Source organism: Pseudopodoces humilis, chromosome 26 (genome assembly GCF_049639895.1).
Source record: "Pseudopodoces humilis isolate 2021_Gansu_Grassland_sample_001 chromosome 26, ASM4963989v1, whole genome shotgun sequence".
Classification (NCBI taxonomy): domain Eukaryota; kingdom Metazoa; phylum Chordata; class Aves; order Passeriformes; family Paridae; genus Pseudopodoces; species Pseudopodoces humilis.
The window spans coordinates 2,820,430-2,846,390 of record NC_142225.1 but is presented as its reverse complement, the minus strand read 5'-3'; the positions used below and the strand labels follow the sequence as shown (position 1 = coordinate 2,846,390).

General features: G+C 46.8%; 1 protein-coding gene across 5 annotated transcripts; it reads left to right on the top strand.

The window, feature by feature from the left end:
• The first annotated feature begins 113 nt into the window (after nt 1–113).
• Nucleotides 114–25,479, top strand: BRPF3 (bromodomain and PHD finger containing 3). Of its 5 annotated transcripts, none has more exons than XM_088066952.1 (13): nt 114–301; nt 5,507–6,909; nt 7,853–8,009; nt 9,445–9,576; nt 11,456–11,584; nt 11,937–12,249; nt 13,330–13,593; nt 13,749–14,252; nt 16,232–16,325; nt 17,381–17,478; nt 18,821–18,918; nt 20,372–20,526; nt 22,818–25,479. In XM_088066952.1, exons 2-13 carry the CDS (start codon nt 5,525–5,527, stop codon nt 22,999–23,001), a joined length of 3,513 nt encoding a protein of 1,170 aa, XP_087923078.1. In that variant the 5' UTR covers nt 114–301; nt 5,507–5,524; the 3' UTR covers nt 23,002–25,479. The 5 variants fall into 5 exon arrangements, with proteins under 5 accessions (XP_087923078.1, XP_014118060.1, XP_014118059.2 ...); XM_014262585.2 differs by lacking the exon at nt 114–301 and adding an exon at nt 341–472; XM_014262584.2 differs by lacking the exon at nt 114–301 and adding an exon at nt 4,591–4,670.
• Nucleotides 25,480–25,961: the final 482 nt, after the last annotated feature.

The window sequence follows — 25,961 nt, the reverse complement described above, 5'->3', positions numbered from 1 at the left end:
GCCTCTCCCGCCGCTCGGCCGGCCCGCGCTGCCGCCTCCATCTTGAGCGTGTGTCCCCTGCTCCCCCCCTCCCCCGCCTCCACAGCACCGAGAGCATCGGGGACGCTGGAGCCCCGGGGGGGAGCGGGGGGGAGGTGAGGGTGGTGGGGGGCGAAGCGGCACCGGGGCCGGAGCGGCAGCGGCGGGAGCAGCGGTGGGAGCAGCGGCGGCATCGGCAAGGAGGAGCCGGCGCTGAGGAGGCGGCGGTAGCCGGAGCGGACGGAGCCGACATCTTGTGCCCTCCCCTCCCGCCGCCGGCTGGGTGAGCCCGTCCGCCCCAGGGGGGAGGGGAGGGGGAGGCGGAGAGAATAAAAAAAAAAATAAAAAAAAAAAAAAAAAAGGAAAAAAAGAAAAAGAAAAACAAAAATTCCCCCCAAAAGGAGGCAGCGGCAACGGCGGAGAAGCCGCGACGGCGGCGCACTGAGCCGGCCAGGTAAAGCTCTGCGCGGGAGGCCGCGACACCCTTCCTTCAGGGGTCTCTCCTCCCTCACACACCCCCGCGCCGGGGTCGCGGGAAGGTGACCGGGCGGGCGGGAAGGAGCTGGGGGAGGCCAGTGCGCCGCAGCCTGCGGGCCTCTCTCGCGTCCCAGCTCCGTCTCCGTGCGGCGAGAGCGGCCCGTGATCCCTCGCCGAGGAGGGGGAAGCGGCGGCGAGCGTCCGGGGACAAGGAACAGGCAGCGCCCTGTCAGCCGGGCCCCCCCATTGCCGCCATCTTGTCCCCCCCTTCTTCGCGGCGCGGCGGGGGTGCCGCCCACCTTCTCCCACGCGATTGGCCCAGGCGGGGCCGAGCGCACCCCCTTTAGCCCCGCACAGCCTCGCGTTGCTATTGGTGGTGGCGCTGTGATGGACGGCGGAGGCAGCCAATGGCCTTGCAGTCCTGCTGTGATGACGCTACCGGCCCCCTCCCGCTCCCTCTCTCTGGAGGCTGTGGCAGTTCCGTGGGGAGCTGGGGCTCGGTCCCGCCGTGGTTCATCGCCTCTTCCCCCGGGACGGCTTCATTTCTGTCCGAGTCCCTGTTGTGCCTTGGCCCAGATCGCTGGCTGCTACTGGAGTCCCCTGCAGGGAGCCCTCGGTTCACGGGATAGCTCCTGAGTGGAGCTCTCGCCGGTGCCTGAGAGCTGAGGGCATGTCACCGTTCCCTCAGTTGCTGCTGAGGCCTAACACAGCTCGTGGCACATCACAGTTCTCTCGGAGCGCTGCTGCTGAGCTCAGACACCGCTCATGGCGCAACCCATCTGTTGCTGAGCCCAGACTTTATACCTGAAACTTCATCACAGCCGGCTCCCACCCTCCCTTCCAGAGGGAGGGCCTCTCTTGAGGCTGGTGTATTGCTCGGCAGCTAGACTCGGTTACAGAAGTATTTGGACATTGATAAAGATCATGATGTCTGCATGCGCCAGGGCAAGCAGCTGTCCATGACATCTGTTGAGCACTGACATATTTCATTGTAGGTGTCTGTGTGGGTGTGAGGAGTATAAACCCTTGGCTGGTGTGTGAGGGGACAATGGGCCTGTAAGCAAGCACAGACATGGCACGAACATGAAGAGACATTGTCCAGGGCAGCAGGAGTTTTGCTGGCATTTCGGTTGGCAAAAGGTGGAGAGAGCGCTGCAACTGTTCCAGGTTGTTTCTTTTCTCTGGCATCCACTGGTTTTATTTTACAGATTTATTTTCTTAAATAGCTCCATGGGCGTCTGTTCCCCATTGAACAGCAGTGGTTTTTAAATCCAGTGGCTGCATGGAGCTGAGTGGCTGCTGGTGTAGGAGAGTGGTGCTGAGGAACATCTCCAGACCTCTTGTTTGGCTTGATGTCCCAAAGAGGGGCAGCCTTTGGTAACAACAAACCCTAAACTCTTTAGGACTATAGGAGCTGTAGCCACAGCCAGTAGTCATGGTGTACCAGAGTCCAATGATAGCCATGTTGTTCCTGTCTTCTGCTGCATACCAAAGTCCAGGTGCCCTTTTTGCTGCAAGTGAAGTTCTTCATTGTCGAGGGACCTGTTTTTTTGCTGGGATCACCAAGCTATGCCAAAAGAAAGGGCCAGGAAACTCCCCCAGTTGCATTGCCTCACGCTCCAGCCTTGCATCCTCTGCACATGAGAAACCTGGTGCTGTAAAAGGAGTCCATGGTTGTTCAGGATGGGAAAGCTGGAAGGAAGGACTGCTGCATGAAGGAGAGTTGGGAAAGAGACTGAGGTCTTCTGCAATGCAAGAAAAGGGTTTCTGACCCTTGGAGATGGCTAAGGCAGCACTGTATGGGTGGAAAGTCTATTCCAGGCTGTGTGTATAATAGGGGCCTGTACTGTGATGTTGTACCATATACGTTGATCTCTTTGTGTTTTTCAGGGGAGCTTTAGCTCCCTTTCTAGTAAATTTGAATATCATGATGGTGGGCTTGGTTTTTCAGTCACCTGTTGCAGCTATTGCCCACAGATGTGCTGCTCAGGAGAATCAAACCACTCCCGAAGGAACTCCTTGGGTAGAGTTAAATTCATTCCCAGCAGCTCTATGAATTCTAGCCACCTTGTTTGCTCTGTTGTACTCTCTGGGAACTTCACCCCCTGCTCCCATTGTAATCCCCAGTAGAAATGGGTGACAGGAGCTTTTAGTAACGCCTTGAGCATATTGTGGCAATGCAAAGGATGCTTGAATTTTCTGCTTTCACATCAGCAACCTTTGTCCATGGCAGGACAGAATCAGCATGGGCTGAAATAGCATTTAACCCCACACATGTTGAGTATCTTTAGCATTTCAGTGTGCACAGGTCCTGTTTGCAGAGGGATTCTTTTTTATGTGTAGCTGGGAGGTGTTCTCAAGTGTACCAAGGGAATCAAAACATTCCTAGGTTGCTGCTTAGAAATTTCTGTTGTTGTAGACAAGGTCACAGCGCTCAGCTAGGTGTGTCTGAGTTGATTTTGTTGCAGCTTTCAAGGTATTTTGGAGGTGTCTCTCCTAATATCCAGGAGTATGTCTCATTCCAGGCACTCAGCTGTCACTGGCAGCAATTTCCATGCAATTTTAAATGCTGCTTCATAGTGCTAAGTAATTGTGTGCTTTACAAAAGGGTTGTTTTATGGCAGTTGGTTGCTGTGGTGCAAAGCCCACTTTGGGGTAATTTGTCTAGAAATACACTGATTGTTTTAGTAAAGGAACTCTGCATGCTTGTTTTTCCCATTAACAGATAAAACAGCCCTTCCTTCAGGTGCTTGTTTCACTGAAATTTCCTTGTCCCTCAGCATTCCAAGCAGTTGGCTATTGTCTCATTTTTCCTGAACACAATATTAATGAATTGTGTGGTCAGCTCATAATAATTACTTTATCCCTCATATATCTTTTTGCCTCCAATATCCTCTTGGCTTGTACCAGCCTGAATTGTAACAGAGCTGTTTGTCAGCAGGATTTTCTTTGGTTTGTTTGGGGTTTTTATTTTTATTTTAATTTTATTTTATTTAATGATAAAGTGGCCTTTATTACTTCTTTTTAAAATTCTTTTTTCCTACTGATTGAAGCCATTGGAGTTCAGCTAGGATGAGTGAAGTTGGGTGTCTGTAGTGTGTGTGGATCAAGTGACTGATTACATTTTTAAGGCAAAGGTACCACCAAAATTTGTGGTATCTATATGTGCAGATAGAAGTCATCATCTTTTATTTTACATCTGAAGTAAAATTGTGTTTACAGGCTCCATCATTATGGGTGTGCATACTGAAACTGGCACCTGCAGTTTATTTCTGTGGATGCAGGGAATAGTTTGGAAACCTTTCCCTGAGCCTGTTTGTTTCTTAAGACACAGGTGGTGTCATGGCTTAATCTCATGATCATGGTTAACAGAACCAGTACTTGAAAAAAGTATTGCTCCTGGAATTTGCTCCTTCTTTCTGGAATAAGCTTGGACTTCTTGTAGGTCCTGGTCCTGTGAGATGCTGCTTGCTGTGGCACACAGTTGAGAGTTTCTGGAACTATGTCCTTCATGAAGCACAAATACTGCACTGGCTGAGTACAAATTGTGGGTCTGTGGTATGTTTCCTTGTCTGTGGGTCCCACAGAAAGGGACTGAGTGTGTAGATTGCTTTAAATAAGGGTGAGGTGCTGGTTCAGGCTTCTGCATAGCAACAGATAAGCTCTGGGCTGGCTTATCTTCTCACTGAGAATTTACATTTGCTTTTCTTTGTCTCCTTTCTGACTTCTTTTAGCCTCAGCTTGTTTATTCCCATAAGTCATGTTCCCATCCTTGACTCTGCCCTTCTCTCTTGCATTACTCACTTGGCTTCCTCTCTGCTTTCCCTCTTTGCCAGCTCCCTCCTTCACCCTCTGATCACCGAGCTGCTGCCACCGTTTCTGAATCCTCCCCCAGACCATCTCCCCAGGCTTCTCCTCTGCTCCCCTCTGACAGGCACCTCCTTAATGTCAGCAGCGACTCTCAGCTAATTATCTGGCTTACTGATTAGCAGTTTGCGCGGGCAGAGCTGCCTGGGGCTTTTTGTTAAGGCTCTGAGCAAATGCCATTTTACGGCTTCTGGTGCTGGAAGCTGTCTTGCTGCTTTCCTGCTCGTAGCCCTGTGGATTCTCCATAGCCAGGTGGCTCAGATGGATGAATGGGAATTGTGGCTCCAGAGGGGCTAACGCCAGAGATTGTAAGTCCATTGGGATCCATGCTGCTTTTGCCATGATTATCCCTCTTTGCTTCCTCGTGGAAGAGCAGAAGAGATGCACATCTGGTCTCTGCTGCATTGCTCAGTTCATCCTCTGGTTCTGTTTGTGACCCTTGAGAGAAGGAAAAGCAAAACCGGAGGACAATTTTTCACTATGGGACTTTTTGCATCTGCAGTGTCAGATTGGAAGGATTGGTGGTGGCAGCCCTGAGCTGTGAAACTTGGAGGAGCTTCTTCCTGGACTGAGGAAGAACCATTAGTTTTCTCATCTGGAGCTGACCAAAAAAAAAATTAAATTGGAAACTGCTTTCATAAGACCTGAACAGTGCATTCCTTTTCACCTGGAAAACGTCCAGCACATTCAGGGATATAAAAGAAAAGTCACAGGCAAAAGGGCAGGGGAGAACTTTTTGGTTTGTGTGAGCTTAATGTGAATGGTGCAAGAAGATGTGAACCATGTTGTTTGAATTTCAGGGGATCTGAATGGTTTGCTGATCTGGGTGCACAGCAGACTGTTTGTATATTGTGCTGTCAAATTATTTTGAGTTTTTCTCGCTGGTCATGGGGTGGAATGTACATCTGAGGTGCAAATAGAGGAAGTTGGAGGGTTCTGTGGATTGCTCTGGTACACATTGCAAGAAATGGCTGATATATTAAATACCTGCCTGTATCTAAGGTGTGAAGACTCAGCGAGCTTGAAATTGCTGGAGTCTCTGTTAGAAATTTGATCTCTTGCAGCATTGAGTGAGTTTTTCAGTCTGTACTGCTTCTTGCTTGTCTCCTTGTCTTACTCTGTCCTCTGTCCTGTTGTGTCCCAGAGTCTCTGGACCACAGGGATGAGGAAGCTTCGGAGGAGGTGCCGGCAGCACTTGGAGGGGCGACGTTCTCCCTCTCCCTACAGCCTCAAGAGCTCCCCCACCCGCGAGACGCTGACCTATGCCCAGGCCCAGCGCATCGTGGAGGTGGACATCGACGGGCGGCTCCATCGCATCAGCATCTACGACCCCCTGAAGCTCATCACCGAGGACGAGCTGACAGCCCAGGACATGACCGAGTGCAACAGCAACAAGGAGAACAGTGAGCAGCCCCTCTTCACTTCCAAATCTAAGAAAACACCTTCCAAAGGCAAGAAGAAGGAGTCCTGCTCCAAACATGCACCAGGGATGTCTTTGCACTTGCCCCAGCCCAAGTTCCGTGTGGTGGAGTCCTTCAGCCAGCCAGATGCCTGTCCCCTCCCTGCTGCCTACTACCGGTACATTGAAAAGCCTCCTGAGGACCTGGATGTAGAAGTGGAGTATGACATGGATGAGGAGGATCTGGCATGGCTTGAGATGGTCAATGAGAAGAGAAGGGCTGATGGTTATGGGACAGTTTCTGCTGACACTTTTGAGCTGCTGGTGGATCGGTTGGAAAAGGAGTCGTACCTTGAGAGCCGGAACAATGGGGCTCAGCAGTCCCTCATTGATGAGGATGCCTTCTGCTGTGTCTGCATGGATGATGAGTGTCACAACAGCAATGTCATCCTGTTCTGTGACATTTGCAATCTGGCCGTGCACCAGGAGTGTTACGGTGTGCCCTACATCCCCGAGGGGCAGTGGCTTTGCCGCTGCTGTTTACAGTCCCCTTCTCGCCCTGTGGATTGTGTCCTTTGCCCGAACAAAGGGGGAGCCTTCAAGCAGACCAGTGATGGCCGCTGGGCTCACGTGGTCTGTGCCATCTGGATCCCAGAGGTCTGCTTTGCAAACACTGTGTTCCTGGAGCCCATCGAAGGGATCAATAACATCCCTCCAGCTCGCTGGAAGCTAACATGCTGTATCTGCAAGCAGAAGGGCATGGGAGCTGCTATCCAATGCCACAAGGTGAACTGTTACACTGCCTTCCACGTCACCTGTGCACAGAGAGCCGGTCTCTTCATGAAGATTGAACCCATGAGGGAGACCAGCATCAACGGCACGACGTTCACCGTGCGCAAGACTGCCTACTGTGAGAGCCACTCCCCGCCTGGCGCAGTGAGAAGAGGGTCTCCAGCTGGTGGTGATGATGGGCAGGCGGTCACTGTGAAGGAGGAGGGACTGGAAGAACCCCATTCTGGCCCTCCCAAAGGGTCTGTGAAGAAGAACCAAGGGAAATTGAAGCAAAAGATCAAAAAGGAGCCTAGTGACGTGACCAAAGGGCGTTCATCCGTGCCTGTGGTGACCATTGCACAAATTCCCTCTTACAGGTGAGTGTTGTGGGTTTAGGGAAGGACTTGGACACCTGTAGCTGAACAGGGTCTGTTTTAAGAACTCAGTCCCTCTCATTGTTGACCTTGGAAACACTAAAACTTTAGTCAAGGCTTAGCAATAACTGTGTTCAGAGTGCTCTGCAGCATAGCTTGTGGCTGGGTTTCTTCTGGGTGTCACTGTGGTTTTCTGGCTTTGCTGAGCAGCCATTCCAAGCTGTTGTGTAATGAAGACTCTGTGGTGGTCCCTAATGGCAAGCACCCATCTACCATGAAGGCATTTTTAAAACACTTCAGGCATTACAGGTTGGTAGGCAGTTAGGGGTCATCCCACTATTAAAATTTTTGAGATCTCATTTCATAGTTTTTTAATTCCTCCTTTTAGCACAGAACTTGTCAAACCTGACAGTGTTGCAAGCAGCTTTGACTTTGGCTGTATTTTTGTATTTTTCTCCTAGCTCTCCCTCATACAGAACTAGGTAGTGCTGAATTCTTGTTTGGTGCCTTGGGAAGTGTGTTGATGTGTCTTTTAACAGACAGGCTGATAAGGCACCATGTGTAAGATAAGAATGTTAAGCAAAGGTTAAAATAGCTGATCTGTTATTCTTGGGCTCCTGTCAAGGTAATTTCCCAGGCTCCAGATTAATAACATCAAACTTAAATGGCCCCTGGAAGGTTCTTGACATAGGAAGTAGTTTTGAAATTAAGGCTTGGAGCTGAATTGATGATTTCATACTTTGTACTGTGGCAAGTGGTTGGTGGGACCCTCCAGTATGAAAAGGGGCCACATATGTCTGCGTGTGAGGAGATCCCAGCTTGTCCCAGTTTGTGTGTGTGTACTTCAGGGTGAGCATTGCCACAACACTGCAAAACTTCATCAGGAGACCCAAGGGGGCCAAGATTGCTTTGCAGCTGGCTCCATGACGCTCTGTGCTTCCTTCAGGCTGAACAAGATCTGCAGCGGGCTCTCCCTGCAGAGGAAGAACCAGTTCATGCAGAGGCTGCACAACTACTGGCTGCTGAAGCGGCAGGCAAGGAACGGGGTGCCCCTGATTCGGCGGCTGCACTCACACCTGCAGTCCCAGAGGAACACTGAGCAGGTACCGGCTGCTCCCCAGCTCAGCTCACATGGCAGGACACACAGCTTAGCTTCCAGGAGGAGATAAGCTTAGCACATGGCTGGGGAGGGGAGCGAGGGTGAAAAGAGCAGATTTAAGTCTGTCTCGGTCTCCTCTTGGTGTGCTCATGCATGAAGAGCTGAGTTAGTGTATTAGTGGGATATCCATGACACTACTAAAGTTGGTGTTGGTGAGACAGCAGTTAGGAGCTTTTCCCCTGAGTCAGAAGACCTAGGATTGTGCAAGGGTGTGATGGGCCCTTGGTGGAATGATCTTTTACATGAATGATGAAAACACATTCCTTGGAATGAGGAAAGAAAATGGGTTTTAACCCCAGCGTTATGGCCAAATTCCAGTTCTGATCATTCTTCCTGCAGCTGCAGTTTTTGCCCATCCCATGCATGTTTAGACATAATCATCAGCTCTGGACTCTTGCTTTCTCTTTTGAACTGGCATCAGTAGTCACTTTATCTTGGTGCTATTAAGCAGCACTGCATTTGGCATGAGAAGTAGTTGCTGAAGTAATGAAGCAGTAGGACTCTACCCTCTAACACAGCCTGTCATTAGGGAACATGTGTATTTTTATTGTTGGAGGAATTTATAGACTTTTGGCAAGAAGACTGCTCTGGGTGTTAAATAAAAAATTAAATATAAATAAAATTAAATAAATTTTTAAAAAATAAATTATTCCCCACTCATCAGTGCAGAGCTTGGGAAAGTGCAGTATTTCCTTGGTGTATTACACTGCTAATTTACCATAAGTAAGATCTTAGAAACAAATGTCCTATTAATATAAACCATGAAGATCTTGCGAAGCAATTGTCCTCTTGGCAATCATGTGAAAGTGTCTGCACTTGAGGCATATCATCCAAATCACTAAAAAATCTACAGATTTAGGAGAGGAAGGATGATAGTGTTGTGAAGCCACTGAACTGTGTCTTGGAAGGTGTGAGCTCATCTCCCAGTGTTGGCCTTTGTTGGCAAATGTCTTTCCATGGCTCTGTTTTTTATGGGTTACAGAATAGCTCTTTTCTCCCTTGCTTTTGGTTGCCTTCCCTTTAGACTGTAAATGCTTTGGGCATTTACAAAATGCTGCTGCTCCAATGTACAGAAAAATTTCCAGCGTCTGTAATAAACTTGGATGAAAAAGCAGGAAGGGTGTAAATGAGCATGCGCTGAAGTGTGTTCCCAGGGTGAGGCTGCAGGATAATTTGGGGTAATTTCACAGATAAGGTAAAATCTAGAAAAGCTGATGTTCTCTCTGTTAGATAGCTAAATGCTGGAGGAAGGAGGGGACATGGACTGAACAAGACAGTAAGAGAAAGATTCTGAGAGCAATTCCCAGAGGATTCCTAGAAAAAGAAGGAAACACAGGAAGCCTGTGGTGTTTTCTATCTCACCCACTTACGTCTTGCAGAAGGAGCAGGATGAGAAGACAAGTGCAGTGAAGGAGGAGCTGAAGTACTGGCAGAAGCTCCGGCATGACTTGGAGCGGGCTCGACTGCTCATCGAGCTCATCCGAAAGAGGGAAAAGCTCAAACGGGAGCAGGTAAGGAGTTCTGGCTGTCAAGTTCCTGCTCTTAACTTCAGTCCCATGCAAGCTCTCTGTGCTGCAGAAGGCACAGGAAGAGCATGACAGTTTTTCTTGAGTCTCTTCCTCTTTTCAGAGGTTCTGGTTGTTGGGTGTGCAGAGCCACCTCTCCCTGTGCCAGTCACAGGTTTGCACTGTGCAGCCTCTGCCCTCAGAACCAGGGCTCAGCTGCAGAGTGCTGACAAAATATATTTGCATCATTAATAGTGGATTTGATTCCTGACCTACAGAACCCTTTCTATTTCTGGGCATGGACCAAGTGTTTTGCAGAGTAGAATTAGGTCTCTTTCATGATTATTTCAGGAGTTTGGTAACACCTTCTCCAGGGAGAAGTATAAATCACAATTCAGCTCTTTATTTCTAAAGCTAAAAATTCCTATTTTTCCTCTAAGGACATTTTTAGAAGAAAAAATTTTAAGATGGAGACCATTTACTAATTTTTCCAGTTTCTCCTTTGACCTGTGTGTACATTTCTGAAGTCTTACCAGTTGCTTCCTTTCACTGCTTGCCAATCTTGCCTGTCTTTGCTGTCCTTATCTTGTTGGTTGCTGCACCCACAGCTGTGCTTTCTGGCTGGAGTATCCTCCAGGACAGCTCCAGGAAAGGCTCATTGGGCACACACTGAGCCTTTACACGTCCTCAGGCCTTGCCTGGGTGCTTTCAGGCTGTCTGCAGGGAGAGAAAGCAGCATACTCTGATCACAGCTCCTCTAAGAGCAATTTTTTTATGGCCAGAAACTACCCACAGCTTTTCTAGAGTCCTCTTGATGGTTCATTTACTGCATTGCCCTTTATTTACATCAGTGGCTCAGCCCTCATTGCTGTGTGAACATATTTTAGGTAGCAGGATAAAAAAAACCAAAAATAATTCTTGGGCTTAATTTGCTTTTGATATCTTGGTAGAACCCTATCACGGCTGGCTAAATGCATAGAAGCTTATGGGAACTATGCTTTTTAAAAGGATAAAATACCAGAGAAAAGTGTATCTAGTTGGACTCTATCCCAGCCGAGTTTTTAGGTGAATGCAGAAGGATGCTCCAGAATTGTGCATCTCTGTTTGGCTTTTTTCCTGTTCCGGGGGAAAAGTGTGGTCTTTGTCTATATTCATTCTCTTATTGATGCTGTCTTGTTGCTGAGCACATCAAATACAGTTTGCTTTGTGTAAACAGACTTGCTTACCTTTGTTACTGAAGTGTTGATTTAATGACATAACAAGTGATTATAAGATCAAAGAAATTAAGATGTTAAAGGACAAATTAAATACTTTTATCCTGTTCCAGTCTTCTTTGAGTAGATTTTCTGTGCAAGAGATTTTCAGTGCTACATCTTGTTTGCATGAAATCAAACAGTATTAGAGACTTCCTAAAGGATAGAAGGACCTGTATTAGGAATTTACAGACATCTAACCACTCTTGTTCAGTTTCTGCCTTGAAGTCTGAGAGCTTATGTTTTAAACTTTGTTTTTGCTCTCTAGTCTAATTATGGATGGTTTTGTTCGTATAAATGCCTGCATAGTTTTAACTTTTATATAATTGCTAATTGGCATAATAACAATATCTTGAGGCAGGGAGTTCTCCAGGATAATTTACCAGGTGTGAAACGCCTGTTTTCATTTTTAATTGTAGTATCTTTTGATTTCCTGGGGTTTCCTCTTGTTTTGACTTTATGAGATTGAATAAACAGGAGTTCCCCATGTAAAAGGATTGGACTGGGCAATGTACAAGAGTACAAGGTGTTTGCCAGAAGTTCTACAGCCATACTGGCCTGATGTTCTGGAGGGAGACACCACCCACAGATCCTACACTCAGTGAGTGTCCTTACTGTGTTCCTGTTGCCAGGTCAAGGTGCAGCAGGCTGCCATGGAGCTGCAGCTGACCCCTTTCAATGTCCTGCTCCGCACAACCCTGGACCTGCTGCAGGAGAAGGATGCTGCCCAGATCTTCACAGAGCCTGTTAACCTGAGCGAGGCAAGTCTCTTTCCTAGAGGTGTTTAACGGGTTGTAGATGAGATATTGCTGGGCAGAAGCACAAACCACCTTGTCCCAAGCCACTGGTGGACTAAAACTATCTAAAAAAGGACTCATGATGTGTGTATCCTTCCAGGTCAAAAAAAAAGGTATTTTCTTCTGGAAGTTTAGCACATCTTGGATGAGTAATGTTTTGTTGAGCCAGGATGTGTCTGCCTTGCCTGAGTGACACAGAAATGAACATCTGTTTCTGCTCCTTGCCTGTGGAAAGGATATTAAGAGTGCTTGTGATGGGTGCGCTCTGGTTGGCTAGTAAATGGTTTTTGTAATTGTACAGGTTTTATATGTTTAGGTTCCAGATTACCTGGAATTCATTTCCAACCCAATGGATTTTTCCACCATGAGGCGGAAGCTGGAGTCCCACCTGTACCGAACCTTGGATGAGTTTGAGGAAGACTTTAACCTTATAGTTGCGAACTGCATGAGGTATAATGCTAAAGACACGATTTTCCACCGAGCAGCTGTCCGGCTCCGGGACCTCGGGGGAGCGATTTTGCGTCATGCGCGGCGCCAGGCCGACAGCATTGGCTTTGACACTGGCGTGGGGATTCACCTGCCTGAGTCGCCCAAGCCCCATGACTTTTACCGCTTTTCCTGGGAGGATGGTGAGTAATGATTAATGGTTTTTTCCCCCTCAGGCAGATCATAGCTTTAGTTCTGAGCACATAGTTCAGCCTGCATGGAAGTTGTAGCCATTCTGCATAGAGAATTTGCCTGTCCATCTGTTGACCTAGGGACATGAAGACCTCCTTTAAAACCCCAGAGGGTGGGATTCCAGATGAGCTGGGCACTCTGAGCTAGGTGCAGCTTAGCTCCAGCTCTCCTTGTGCATGTCTGTGTTGGCAGAGCCTTGTAATCTGCCCTTGCTCTTTGATTTGTACTAGGAGTGTTGTACAAACTCGCTATTTTAAAGAGCAGTGCAAAAGGTGGGAATTTTTTGCTCTGGGGAAAGCTCATACATTTCACTGTAAACTGGCAAGATGTACAGCAGCTGGGTTAGATAGAGCACTGAGGGCTTAAAGAGGGTGATGAGGGGTGAAGGTACTGGGACCTAAGCAATCCTTCTAGCTGAGACTTTCCATTCCCAATACAACCCCATCCATTCTCACAGCCCTCTTGAGATGCAGCTCCAAATCATTAGTTGAATAACTTGGCTTAACTTAGTACAGCCATCGAGCACACAGAGCTTGCAGTGTGCCATCTGGTTCCTAAATGTTGAAGCCCTCTTGCGTGCAGATGGACAGTCACTATGAAATTTGTGTAGCTGTTCAGCTATATGTCCTGCTCCCATGGATGCCAGCCCTCCAGCTGAGCCAGAGGAATAGCAAATATGTTACATTTTGGCCACTTATCTTTGTGGTCTGAGTTTGGCATTTAATCTGCCAATGAAATAGGTTTCTGACAAGGGCCTAGACCACAAGCTGTTCTGTGCGGGGTGCAGAAATGTCCTTTCACTGTTGCCCCTGGGGCAGTAACAGGAATTGAGGGACAGTGCAAGTTGAATCAGCTGCTTTTTATCCAAAGGAAGGGAGTCCAAGCTCCAAGATTGCTGACTGCTAAATCCCCAGGCTAAAGTGATTGATTCATGGACAGCATCAAAGGGAATGAGGCCTGGCACTGGCCCCAGATGCTTCTCCAAGAAGCCTTACTCCTTCCCTTCACTGTTCCCATCTCTTATGCTGCAGTGGATAACATCCTGGTCCCGGAGAACCGGGCTCACCTGTCCCTGGAGGCGCAACTGAAGGAGCTGCTGGAGAAGCTGGACACAGTGAGCACCATGCGCTCCAGCGGTGCCCGGACGCGGCGTATCCGGCTCCTGCGGCGCGAGATCAACTCCATCCGCCACAAACTGGCCCAGCAGCAGAGCAAGGCCCTGCCCAATGGGGACACTGTGCCACGGGAGGGGCTGGAGACAACATCCAGGGAAGGGGATGAGGAAAGGGAGAAAGGTGAGCAGCAGGATTTTGATTCCAGGTCTCTAGCACTTGTCAGCAGTCAAAACCTGCTGTTTCTCCTGTGACCTTAGTGAAAGATGAGAACAGCTGTTGGTAGTTTTGGGAATGACTCTCACTAAAATGTTCAAGCAGATTCTTTATTCCTTTAGGAGATGGTGCCAAGCTCCCACACCCTCCAACCCTGGAGCCCACAGGACCAGCACCCAACCTCTCAGAGCTGGACTCTCTGCAGGACCCTCCAACACTCAAACCCATCAGTGAAAGCAGGTCCTTGAACCAGCTGCAGAGGAGGATGGTGTCGGACAGGGAGCTCTTCGACAAGAAGTCTCTGCAGCATGAGAGCCAGGCTTTCCAACGCCTGCTGTCCAACAACAGCCTCAACGGCCTGGCTCTGCCCCTTGCAGACAGCCCTGCCAGCCCTGCCCTCAGCAGCGTGGGCCGGCGGACATCTGTCCTTTTTAAAAAAGCCAAGAATGGCATGAAGCTGCAGAGGAGTCTGGAGTGCTCCCTGGAGAATGGGGAAGAGCACAGGCAGGGCGGGCAGGGCTTACCCTCCTGCCCCGATGGGGAGCGACAGGCACGGAAACGGCCCCAGAGCAGGACCTGCAGTGACAGCAGTGGAGAGAAATCACCCAGGCAGGCAGCACAGAGAGGTGAGGAAAGGCTGTGTGTAACACTCAGGGCCCGTTGACATGGTGTTGTTGGATCCTAGGTTGTACTCTATGATCTCAGAGGTCTTTTGTAAATGATTCTGTGATTCTGTTGTTGCTCTATTGGGAACGGCAAGAAGAATGACACAGACTCTCTTGTGAGTTGAACAAGAGAGTTCTTCCTTTTCTCTTCTTTTAAGGTTTATTACCTCAGATCTTCTTTTATAGACCGATACGTGAAAGTACAGAAAAGTAAAACTCTTATTGGTTAGTAAATTAACACATCACCATCATTGGTCAGTGGTGTACACCACCCCTCGACCTTCTCTTGCAAGAAAACAAGAAACTCACAAACAGCACCTGCAAAGCTGTCTTCTATCTCTGAGGATTGTTTTAATTTCTCCTTATGGTTTCCCAGGCCACTTTCTCAGGCAAGACTGAGAAAGTTATGTGGCCTGCTATTCCACAGGCACTGTGCTCCCTGTTTCATAGTTAGCATCCATATTCTGTAATTCCTTGGGATTCCTTTTCCTTCTGGAAGCTGTGAGATGGGGCTGAGGAAGGGGAAATCCTGGAGCTGAGTGAAAACTTTTGCATCCAAACTACACACCCAGAACAGACTTTATACTTAGGGGAGAGCACAGTCCTCATAACCAGATGGTTTCACAGCCTGGTGAAAGCTGTTTATAAACAGGGCAGCCATGTCTATAATGAGCTGCACTTCTCCATTGACTGTACATGTTGTTTTTGGTATTGTAGCTCATCTCTAGTCACCTCCATTTTAGACATTTAAAGGTACCAAGATGAAGCCCTAGCAGTCACCAGTAATTCTCCTATTTGCCAGGCTGCTGTAAGAAGGAGTTTTCAATTATTTTATAGGCCAAGCCAATGTGCACAGCAGCTCAGAAAGCTGTTGAGTGCCTGGCTGGAGACTATGGGCTGAGGCATTGGCATTCCTGCCCTTGTGGAAGTTTGTGTTGGCTTGGTCACTCCTAGGAGCAAGAGTTTCCTGCTGAAGAAATGATGCATTTGGTTGGAAGTGTTCACACTGTGGAGTAACTTAAATATTACTTTGAAATCACTTTTGGAGTTTAAATAAAATTAGTGGGAATACCAAGCAGGTTCCTTTTCAAATTAGATCTGCAAACAAGAATAAGGAGCTGAGATGAAATTTGGAAAGACAAAAGAGGAAAGGAACATCTGAGCAACATCACTGTAATTTCTTTTTAATTGTGTGAACAGCCATTGTGGGACAGTTCCCATCTGGAAGGTTTGACTTAGCCTACACCTGAAATACCATCTTATAGTTATTTGGCTATCATAAAGTTGCAAGAATATTGAGACTGGGAGAAAGGCAATGGAATATGGGGATTGACTTGCCAGGACAGGTTAAGGGAAATACAGATGACTTCTCCAAAGAGTGGAGGGACTCAATATCATCATCTCTTGGTAATTAAAGCAGAAAGTTGTCGTCCACACTGGGTAGAGGTCAGAATGAGAGGCTGAAATTTAAAAAAGGAAAAATAAAGGCAGGGTGCTGGAAAATCACTGATAATAGGCAGTGGCATTTCTCCTCTGCTAAAGCACAGCTGGCTTTTTTCTGAGTTGCACCACTGCTTCTGTGATTCAGCTCCATCTCCTTCCACAATTTCAAACACAATTAATTTGTACTAACTGGAGGGAGCGTCTGGTGTGATGAATCTGTTATTGAAGAAGCAGGTCAGTGTGAGGGGGATTTTCACAACAAGGTGTTTCCCAGGAATGTGCTCTTTGTGACAATCCCATATTTACAGCTAGAAAAAACAAGAGAGGCTTTGCCATGAATTTGCCCTTTGTGTGGCTGTTGGACTTGTGAGCCCATGGGAGTGTGGGGGTGCTTGGTCCATGGACTGGGGGAAGGCCATGGTCACCTGGCTTCTTGTGCCTGCTCTGGCCTTGGGGCTGCTCTCATTCTTTGTCACTCTCATTTGTCTCCTTGGCAGGAGTGACCAATGGTTTTGCAAAACATTCAGGGAGTGGCTCTGACTCGGAGTGCAGCTCTGCCCTGGGCAGTGGGCTGGTGTTTGAAGCCTGCAGGTAAGTGCCCCAGGCAGAACTGTTCCCTGGAACACCTTCTGTGTCTGGATTAATCTCTCTGATTCTGTTCTTTGACTTCTTAGTTCCAAACCCAGCCCAGACTGTTGCTACTTATGTGTTGACTCTAAAAAACAAAAAGCTGTTGAGTTTTCATCCTGTCCTCTTAAGCTGCAGGTCCCAAAAGCAGTGTTCGATTTTCTCAAGCAGGTGGGTGTGTGTTACACTGTTCTTTCTCAGTGCATGCACATCCTCTCTGCTGATGTAGTTCTTGAGATCCAAAACTTGGAAAAACTTGAATTCTAATTTTCAATTCAGCACTGCAGGTAAAGCTACCACCTACTAAACAGCTGCTTTCTTCCTCTCAGAAATTAAGGGGCAGAACTGGGCTTCAAACATGACTGAACAGACTTAAAGCAAGTACCTGACATCTTCTGATGTCTCGTGGATAAGTTGTGCAATTATTCTATTTAGGAACAGCTCTGTTTACTACTTTTCCAGTCCTTCTATTCCATCACCAAAATCACTCACAGTAGGTTGCTTATTAGAAATCTGTAAAAGAAAAAGCAAATTACAGTATGCAAAAAATATGATTGAGTTGGAGTTAGTCCATTTTATGAAATGTTTGTTGTAAGGGGATGAACGGATGTTCAGGATATGTGTGGGCTGATAAAGTCCAGCTTCATACTGGAGTTGTACTGGAGGGCTGCTGTGTCGTCTCTCAAGCTTATACACAACTGGTGTAGCTCGTGCAAGCTCCAGGCATCATTACATCAGCCCTCAGGCGTGAACTTTTTACTAGGTTTTCTCCTCATGTTTACATCTGGGTTTCTGTGAGGTCTTTTCATGGCTCATGGCAAAGCTAGGATGATGTCCGCTGTGCTTTCACCAGAAGAGATCACATTTTGCACAAATATTCAGTGTTCTTTTTTTGTCAGTGGTGCACTAGTGCAGTCATTTTTTGGTTATTTTAACCTGATTTGGGGAACCCATTGTCTTTGTTGTGCAGGACAATCTGTTTTCCCCTAATGCCCTACTTTTCCACATTTTCCTGACAGTGGTTTGATGCCTCCCAAGCGGAGTCGAGGGAAGCCGGCTCTTTCTCGGGTGCCCTTCTTGGAGGGTGTGAATGGAGATTCTGATTTCAGTGGCTCAGGTGAGAATTGCTGCCCAGCACCAGCTCTGGACCCACCTCAACCAGGGGGAACACATCTCAAAGCACACCAGGAGCCAGTCCTGCACAAATTACCCAGGCTGGACTTGCCTGGGCACTATTACCTGCTTTGCTACAGATTTAGGTTATTGCATATAACATTCTTCCTGCTTCCACCTTTCCTGGTTGCCTGTGCCCTGCGTTCTCCTTGAAGGGCTGCTTTCTGTAGGGCTGATGTGTGTAATGTGCCTGTCACTGTTTCCTCCTGTTTTGGGGCTAGTTCTCTTTAATGATGCTGTAATACAAACAGGAAATCATCATTAAAGAGGGATCTCTCTGGAGATGACTTCATGGCTGTTCCCTCTTGTTTTGCTTGCAGGGTCTCTTTTACAAAAGTTGTCTTTGTCAGGCTGTGTTGTACATCTGTAAAATTGTCACATTGCTCTCCCGAAGGCACTGCACCATCCCCTCAGTGCTCACATGACCAGACTGTTGTGTTTCTTAGGGTGTGTCAGGGATAGAGATATTGCCGGTTTATCAGGATTCAGCTTTGAGGCCCTGGTACTCCTGTTGCCTGTCTGTGCAGCTTCATTGCTGGCTCTTGTTGTGGCTCTCTGAGAATCATTATTATCCTGCACGTTGTGTGTCTGCTTTGGAGATGAGCTCACAGAGTGAGGCCGGTACCATGAGAACTGGAATCAGTGGGACAGTTCTGGGCTTTGGAATATAATTTCATTAATGAAAGAATACATCTGGAGTGCAGTAGTGGAAGACCACATCAGGTCTGTCCTGACAGGGTGCTCAGCTGGGTTGTACTCAGCATTTTCTAGGTTCAGTTTTCAATGCCAGTATTTGTCCATTTTCCCCAGAGCAAGCAGTACTTGCTGTAAAATTTTCATTAATGAAGATTGCTCCTTTTCCAGGACAAGGAAAATCAATGGCTGATTTCATATCTGTGACCAAATCCATCTCTTGTGGGGCCATTTGATTTCAGTTCACTTTGATTACATTTCTGTGTTGAAGAGTTCATGTGAAGCCACATGCATGCACAGACCCATGATTTAGGAGATTGTGGCTTTATCCTAGTGCTGAACCTGACTGTGCTGACAGAGCATAAAGAAGGCTGGAGTTTGGTACATGCTGAGTTTTATCATAAACACCCAGTTCATACAGATACAACCAACAAGTGATTTTCCTGTCTTGTCAGTGTGCTTTAAGTACTACAGTACTTCTGTTTTAGTTGATTGCTACTGAGACAATGAGATGACAGTGTGGTTTCTTGTGTTTTCATAACCCTCTTGCTGGTTATGAAAGCTCCTAAGCTCTGTCTCCTGCTGTCCCTTAGGCAGGCCTCTCCTGATGTCCTTTGATAGCCAGGCTGAGCTGGAGCCCCTGGAGCTCGTGTGGGCCAAATGCCGTGGTTATCCCTCCTATCCTGCCTTGGTAAGTGCCCTGTGGCTCTCCCACAGCCTGACCTTGCAGCTCAGGTAGCCCAGAACACAATTCTGTTGTGCACTGTAACCAGACAGAAATGAAAACTTCCCAAAATAATGTGATATGTGCTTTTTTTCTCCTTTCCCTTTTGCATAGTGAATTTTCCCTGTGCTTGTTGTTTCAGAGCTTTGCAGAGGATTCATAAAATATTGGTCTCTCATGTCAGGGGTAGGAGCTCTTTTCGCTCACCTCTCCTCTGAGGAAAGTCATCAGTACTGTAGGGATGAGAAGACCTAAATTTTATAAATGCAGGCACCAGGTTCTGCTGCCTGCACATTTTCCTGTTTGATGAGCACACTGTAGGTGCCCAGCTGGCCCTGTCATGTCTACATCCTCTTGCAACAACCATATGCTTGATTTAAATATGAACATATATGCATGTCCCTTGAATGTTATTTCTTACTGTTTATCTGCCTTTGGATATTTATCTATTAATGCTATCAAAAAGGGCAGATTCTCCTGGAGGTGTGACCCTCATCTATGTTCTTACTCCAAGTGAGAGCCCAGAAGAGGGAGCATACTTGGATCTTCTGGTCATCCTGGCCAGCCAAACCAGTTTTAGTTCTCCATGTGGCTACAGTCAGAGTTAAACTGTGGCATTGAATGGATTTAACCACCGAGACTGCCTCCAAAAAAGGCTTTTTTATAGCAGACTGTTGTGGTGGCAAAGTGTCTTAATAAATTCCTACAGATGGCCAATGTCAAAGCCAGTCTACTTTTTCAAGTCCTTAGGAGTGGAAGAACAGACTGAGCATTGCAGCCACCCTCTGCTGTTTTCTTCTCCTCCTGTGCTGACAGGAGCACAAATGTGGACATGGACATTTCTGCTTTATAGGGGGAGGTCTGATATATTGTGACTTATCTTCAAAATTACTGTTGTCTCTGTTCCCCTGGCTTGATGGAGCCAGCACTGCTTGTCAACTCTCAAAATATTTGGCCTGGTTCTGATCTAATGCAGTGTAAATCTAAGCAACGCCACTGATGTCAACTGATTTGTTCCAGAATGGAGCTGTTGTGAAACAATGTTTTGCCTGTGGAGTACAGCAGGAGCATTACATTTATTTGGAGTTTGGCATGAGGGAGGGAAATCCTTTGCTGAACAGAATAATGCTGCGTTTGTACTGAATTACACATTAGTGTAAATGCATTTGCAGCCACACAGAACCATGCACATCCCTTTTTCAAGATGAGGTGCCTGGCTTTGGGATTGACTGGCTTCCCTCTCACAGGGGAAGCCTCAGGATGAAATTTTTGTAGAAAGAGACACTGAAAACAAGCAGTTTTGCTTACCCACCCAAAGCAGACATAATTTGTATAGCTTGCATACACTGAAAGAACAGAAAAGTAATGCATTCTGTTCATTGCTGGGAAGCTTTGTGCTAAATGTCCTCCGTGTCCCCAGATTATCGACCCCAAGATGCCACGCGAGGGTTTGCTGCACAACGGAGTCCCCATCCCTGTGCCCCCCATGGATGTCCTGAAGCTGGGGGAGCAGAGGCAGACAGAGGCAGGAGAAAAGCTCTTTCTTGTCCTTTTCTTTGACAACAAGAGAACCTGGTGAGTGTGTGCAGACAGCTCCATGGTGAGTGTGAGCAAGATTTAACATAATCTTTGGGATGTGGGAGCATACAGGGATTATGATGTAAATTGGGGTATTTAAACATGCAGCAGGCAAAAGGAGTCTAAATAAGGAAGACAGCCTGTTTTTCCTGGCCAAAGAGCACAACATCTGACAGCTCCACCTCCACACTGAGCAGTTCAGCATCCTTCACCCAGAGCTCACATCACCACAAAAATACTGAAGCACATGAAGAGAATTGAGAGCAAATTACAGAGAGCATTTGACTTCAGAACACCAGCAGTCTGTTCCTATGCTGCACAGAAGACTTTCTAAAAATTTCCAGGCTAACTTTTTCAAAATGCAGGGTTTATTTCATATTTAGATTTGGCTGATTTTTCAGAGGTGCTGAATACCAGCAGTTTTCAAATCAAGTTTTTTATTTAAGATGGTTCAAAGCAAGAAAAATATCTGAAGACGTTTTGTTGTTGTACTTCAGACAGGATGAATATGCTGATTTTAGGAGTAGTTGCTGACCATGCTCACATGGTAACAGTCAACCAGCCAGATATAATAAGCCATAAATCAGTGAAGAGCCTTAAAACTACCAATAAGTCTTCGAAATCTGTGTGTGAAACAACGGGAAATCTGTAAAATTTGAGATTTATGCTGGAAAAGCTGACAGCTGCATGCTGAGCCTACTGGATTATTGAACCAGCAAATACCACATGGGAACATGAACAGTGACACAGGAGGCGGGACCTGTGTGCAGCTGGGTCACAGAAACACAGTTTATCTTGTGGATGAAGTGGGTGCTGGATTGTTGGGATGCTTTGGGAACAGAAGAGACCTGGGCTTGCCTTTTCTTCTGCTGCCTCTGTAAAATATCAGGAGTTTAAAAAAAAGCCTTGTGGTGTTTGAAGGGCCCTTCTTCTGAGGAAAGTTTGTGCTGGCATTCCAGGAAGAGCAGGGAAGCTCCAAGAGGTCAGGGAAAGGCTGGAGGAAGGAGGTGAACATTGCCAGGGCTGGAGGGAAAATAGAGCAGAAGCAAACACACAGAGGGGTAAAGCTGCAGGGGGTTATTTCCCCTGACATTTGGGGATTCTGCAGGGTTTTATGGGGTCTGAAGAGATGGGGACAAGGTACAACAAAGGGAGAAGTATTTGCCATCTGCTTGGGAAGCTGGGAAGGGGATCAGGTTTACATCACTTGGTGAGGGTGCCTGTGTCCTCTGGGTGAAAGAGGTGTCAGGAGACAAACTCCTGAGGCTTTTTATTAGCACACTGCATTGTTCCCCTGTTCCTGATTACAGGAACCACTTGATAAAGAGCATGTTCTGCAAAGAGAGACTAATGATTTGTAGCAGAAAAATCAATGGCATCATGCTTCCTGTTGCTGTAGTCATCAGTTTTCAAAATCTTAAATCCAAGGTTGTAATTGAAGCTATTTTCCCAATAAAAGTAAACATCTCCTTAGCTTTGTCCTGCTCTTGTTGAATACAAGCTTTGCTGCATGTTTACACTCTTCAGAGGCCACTCAGAGCCTTGTTTACAGTTTGTGGGAAGCTGAGGTGCTTCAGGAAAGTACTAAAAACCCCTCTTGGAGTCAGATCTAATTTTGATTGACTTCAGTGATTCTGCAGAAGGGTGGCAAAGATTGAAATTATCATCTTTGTGTGAAGAGAAGCTGAGCTGCTCTGGATTGCCCTTACTGGCTGAGTGGGAGGTGCATTGAGCTGTGCCAGCAGTGGCTGAGGTGGAGCTTCAGGGGGCTGGATGGCATTAGGAGAGGTGGGTGACACATTTCTCAGTGTCCAGTTAACCTGGACAAATGACCACACAATAAAAGCTTGCTACAGACAAGGCATTTGCAATTAAAGTAATCCTTTGGGGTCAGTCTGGGCTTGGGATGTGTCATCCTGGTTCTGGATGATACTCAGATAGTTGTACTCACCTAAACTGTAAACTAATGCTTACAGCTTCTTGGAACAAGACAAAGCTTTTTTGAGGATAGAAACTCACTTTGTACCATGAACATCCCTGTATTTGCTGCTGTGTGGAACACAGGAATTTCCAACTTTCCCCTGAGCTCCAAGGAGAATTGAAAGCTTTGAGTAAGGATTCCAATGCTCAGAAGGCATTTTGGCTGCAGGGGCTTCTTCTATGTCAAACACAGGGAATTAAACATGTGTACCATCGTTGTGGGGCATTAATGATAAATAAATACATTACACGAGGGTAAAAGCTCCTGGGGAGGAGGTGATAGATCTTTGCACTCCTCTCTGCTGCAGGCAGTGGCTGCCACGGGACAAAGTCTTTCCCCTGGGTGTGGATGACACCGTGGACAAGCTGAAGATGATGGAGGGACGCAAAACCAGCATCCGCAAATCGGTGCAAGTGGCCTATGACCGAGCCATGATCCACCTGAGCCGAGTGCAGGGGGACAACCCCTTCATCCCGGCCTCCTACCTGTGAGGGGCTGCTGGGCCAGCCCTCCTGCTCCTCCACACGTCCAGCTCACTGCACTGCAGGGTGCAGCACCTCCAGCAGCTGCCAGCACTCCTCAGAGTACCCCGAAATGTGCCAAAAAACACCTTGTCCAGCTTCTTCCTGAATGTGTCTTGCTGAAGAGCTGGCAGGAGATGAAATGTAGTCTACAGGTAGGAAAAGCTGACAGGTGGCAGGAGCCAAGGTGAGTTGCTGCAGTGAGCAGAGCACACAGCTCTTGGATGTTTGGATGTCATACACCATCCCCTGCTCCTGCCTCTCCTGGACTGCCAGGGTTTTGAGTCATCAGCCAGTCCCAGGTAATTTCTGGGAACCTGGCACCCCCAGGATCTTTACAGGAATCCCAACTGGACTTTCTTGTGCCAAATTTAACCTAACCATTGTTGGCCTTTTCATTTTTCTTTATATGACATTGTCCTGTCACATAAAAACCCCGCAGAATTGTAGCTGGGAGCTCTGATTGTGATTCTCTTGCCTATGTACATCATGTTTTCATGTTTAGATTTCTCTCACTGCATTACAAAAAGCTTGAGATTTTGGTAACCTTCCCCCCCCTGCACAGTTTCATGCACAAATGCACAGAGCTTTAAAGATGAAAATCAAATTACCTGATCTGTGTCTATATGTATGTCCTAGCAATTGATTTATAGTTTCACGTTTCAGTTCAGATTTCTGTGACTCTGCTTGTTGCAGTAACATTTCCTATCATGACTTAGCACAGTACCTAAGGAAAGAGAACTTCCTTTTTTTAAGAAGTAATTTTGGAGGTGTCTGTTGAACTGGAGCAGCTCTGCAGGCACTGAGGTTGATCAGGGTTGGAGGGAGATGCATCTTTTGTGTTGGTTTATGCACATTTGGTGTAAGGCTCCTCTTCCTTTTTCCTCCCCCTATTTTCTGTCTGTTTTCTTCTGCCACATTTTGGACTGAAACCAAGCACTGACCAGAGCACACAACCCTTCTGCTGTTTCATTTCTCCCACATGTGCACATCCTTCCCTGGTGTGTGGGTCTCCAGTGTTGTCAGCCAGGTAAACCCAGACAGTCCCCTTGGTTTGGGTTTGCATTGCAAAAAAACGGGGACAAACTGATGTTTGGGAATTTGGTGACTACATCTTTTCTATTAGCCAAGGACTTTATGATTTCTCTGATCTCTTCTGTTGCATATCCCTCTTTGCTTTCCCATTTTAAAGAGCCAAAGGTGCAAAGCAAGATTGTAGATTGAATACCATCATTTTGCTTTTTAACTCAGTATTTTTTTATTATTTTTAACTTTTTCATACTGAAGAGAATGTGGAGTCAAAATAATAATTAATGATAATGAAGAGTAGGGAATAATCACTGCCATTTCTACTTGCTCTACTTTTTTAAAATACCACTTCTTATACATTGGGGCATGGAACTGCATTTGAAGGAATTTCAAGATTCCTGTAACATATAGGAATGGGGCATAGGAGTTTGTAAAAATATTAATATTGATAATAATGCCCATGGAGTGTGGCTAGGGAAGGATGTTGTGTATATAGCTGTAAAATGTTCTAAATTATTTAGATCTATTGTCACCATTCTTGAAGTCCTCAGTTGTGTTGCTGGGTCTTTTATATGCTACACAGTGTAATTTATTTGAAGGAACATACAGTTTTCCAGGTGGTAGCTCAGCTGTGGACTAGTGACCTGTGTATATGTTTTAAGGTCTTGGGAGTTGGTCTTTTTTTTTTTTTTTTCATTTTGTTTGGTTTTTTAAAATGATTTTAGAATTTGGATTGGCTGATTTCCTGTTGTTGCTACAGAACCTAAATGTTACTGTCAGTCTGCTGTAAAGCACAGATTGCTCTATTTATTGTAGAAAGTGAGTTTATTTGCTTTCTAGAACTGTTTATATCAGATGGTATAAGAGAAGGAATAAGAAAATTTATGCTTGTAAAGAAAAAAAAAGCTAATTTTACCTACTATAATCTGACTGTCTGAGAGTATATTTTCTCTCTGAGAAATAAATGTTCTAATGTATGGAAAAAAAAAACAGAACAACAAAACACCACCCTCAAAAAATATTTCTTCCTTGCTAATGTTGTCCTGAAATCCAGAACTTACCGTGATGGCTTTTACTTTTCCCAGTGGTCCCAGGTACAGATGGGAAGAGCAGCACCAGGGAGGTGACCCAGGGAGGGGTTTCTTGTCCTGCCTCTGCCACGTCCTGTGTCCCCTCTGCAGTGGGTGACACAATTGGGTGCTGCATGGAGAGGTCCCACTTTTTGCTGTCTTTGTTTGTAGAGTTTGGGGCTTTTTTTGTTTGGCGTTTTTTTAATTCTTTTTTTAATTGATGTTAAACTAAGGACCACTCTGTTTTCTTAAGAGAAAAACAACAAAAGGCACACACAAAATCAAATGCCTGAGAAAAACAACTCCACCTTAGGAAAATGATTTCTTGAGATACTGTTTGGAGTTTTATTGGCAACAAGGTTCTGCCTGTCATGCTTGGCCCTGGCCTCACTGCCTGCTGCTTTCTCCCCACTGGGAACAGAAAGGGAACGTGGAGGGACTGGGAGCCTCCACCCCTGCCAGGAAAGCCCTGGTGGCCCAGCAGGAGTGCTGGGAGAAACCCAGGGTGGGTTTCCATCTCCTCAATCCCTCCCAAATCCAGCCCACGGCACAGCACAGAGGTTCTGCCCACAGAAACATCCCCAGCTGGGGGAGTTAACAGCACTCGCTGCAGGGTGTTGTGGGGGACAGCACCGAGAGCTGCCCTGGCTGCTGGGGACAGCTGCTCCTGCAGCTAGGATTGTTCCTCCTCCTATCACTGGAGTGCAGCCCCAGCACAGCCCTGCCCTGCAGGGCCCGGGAGGCACTGCCAGCGGTGCAGCCCATGGCTCTCCAATGGGCTCTCCTTGGCTTCTGCTGGGAGCTCCAAGCTCTTCCACTGGCCAAACCCTG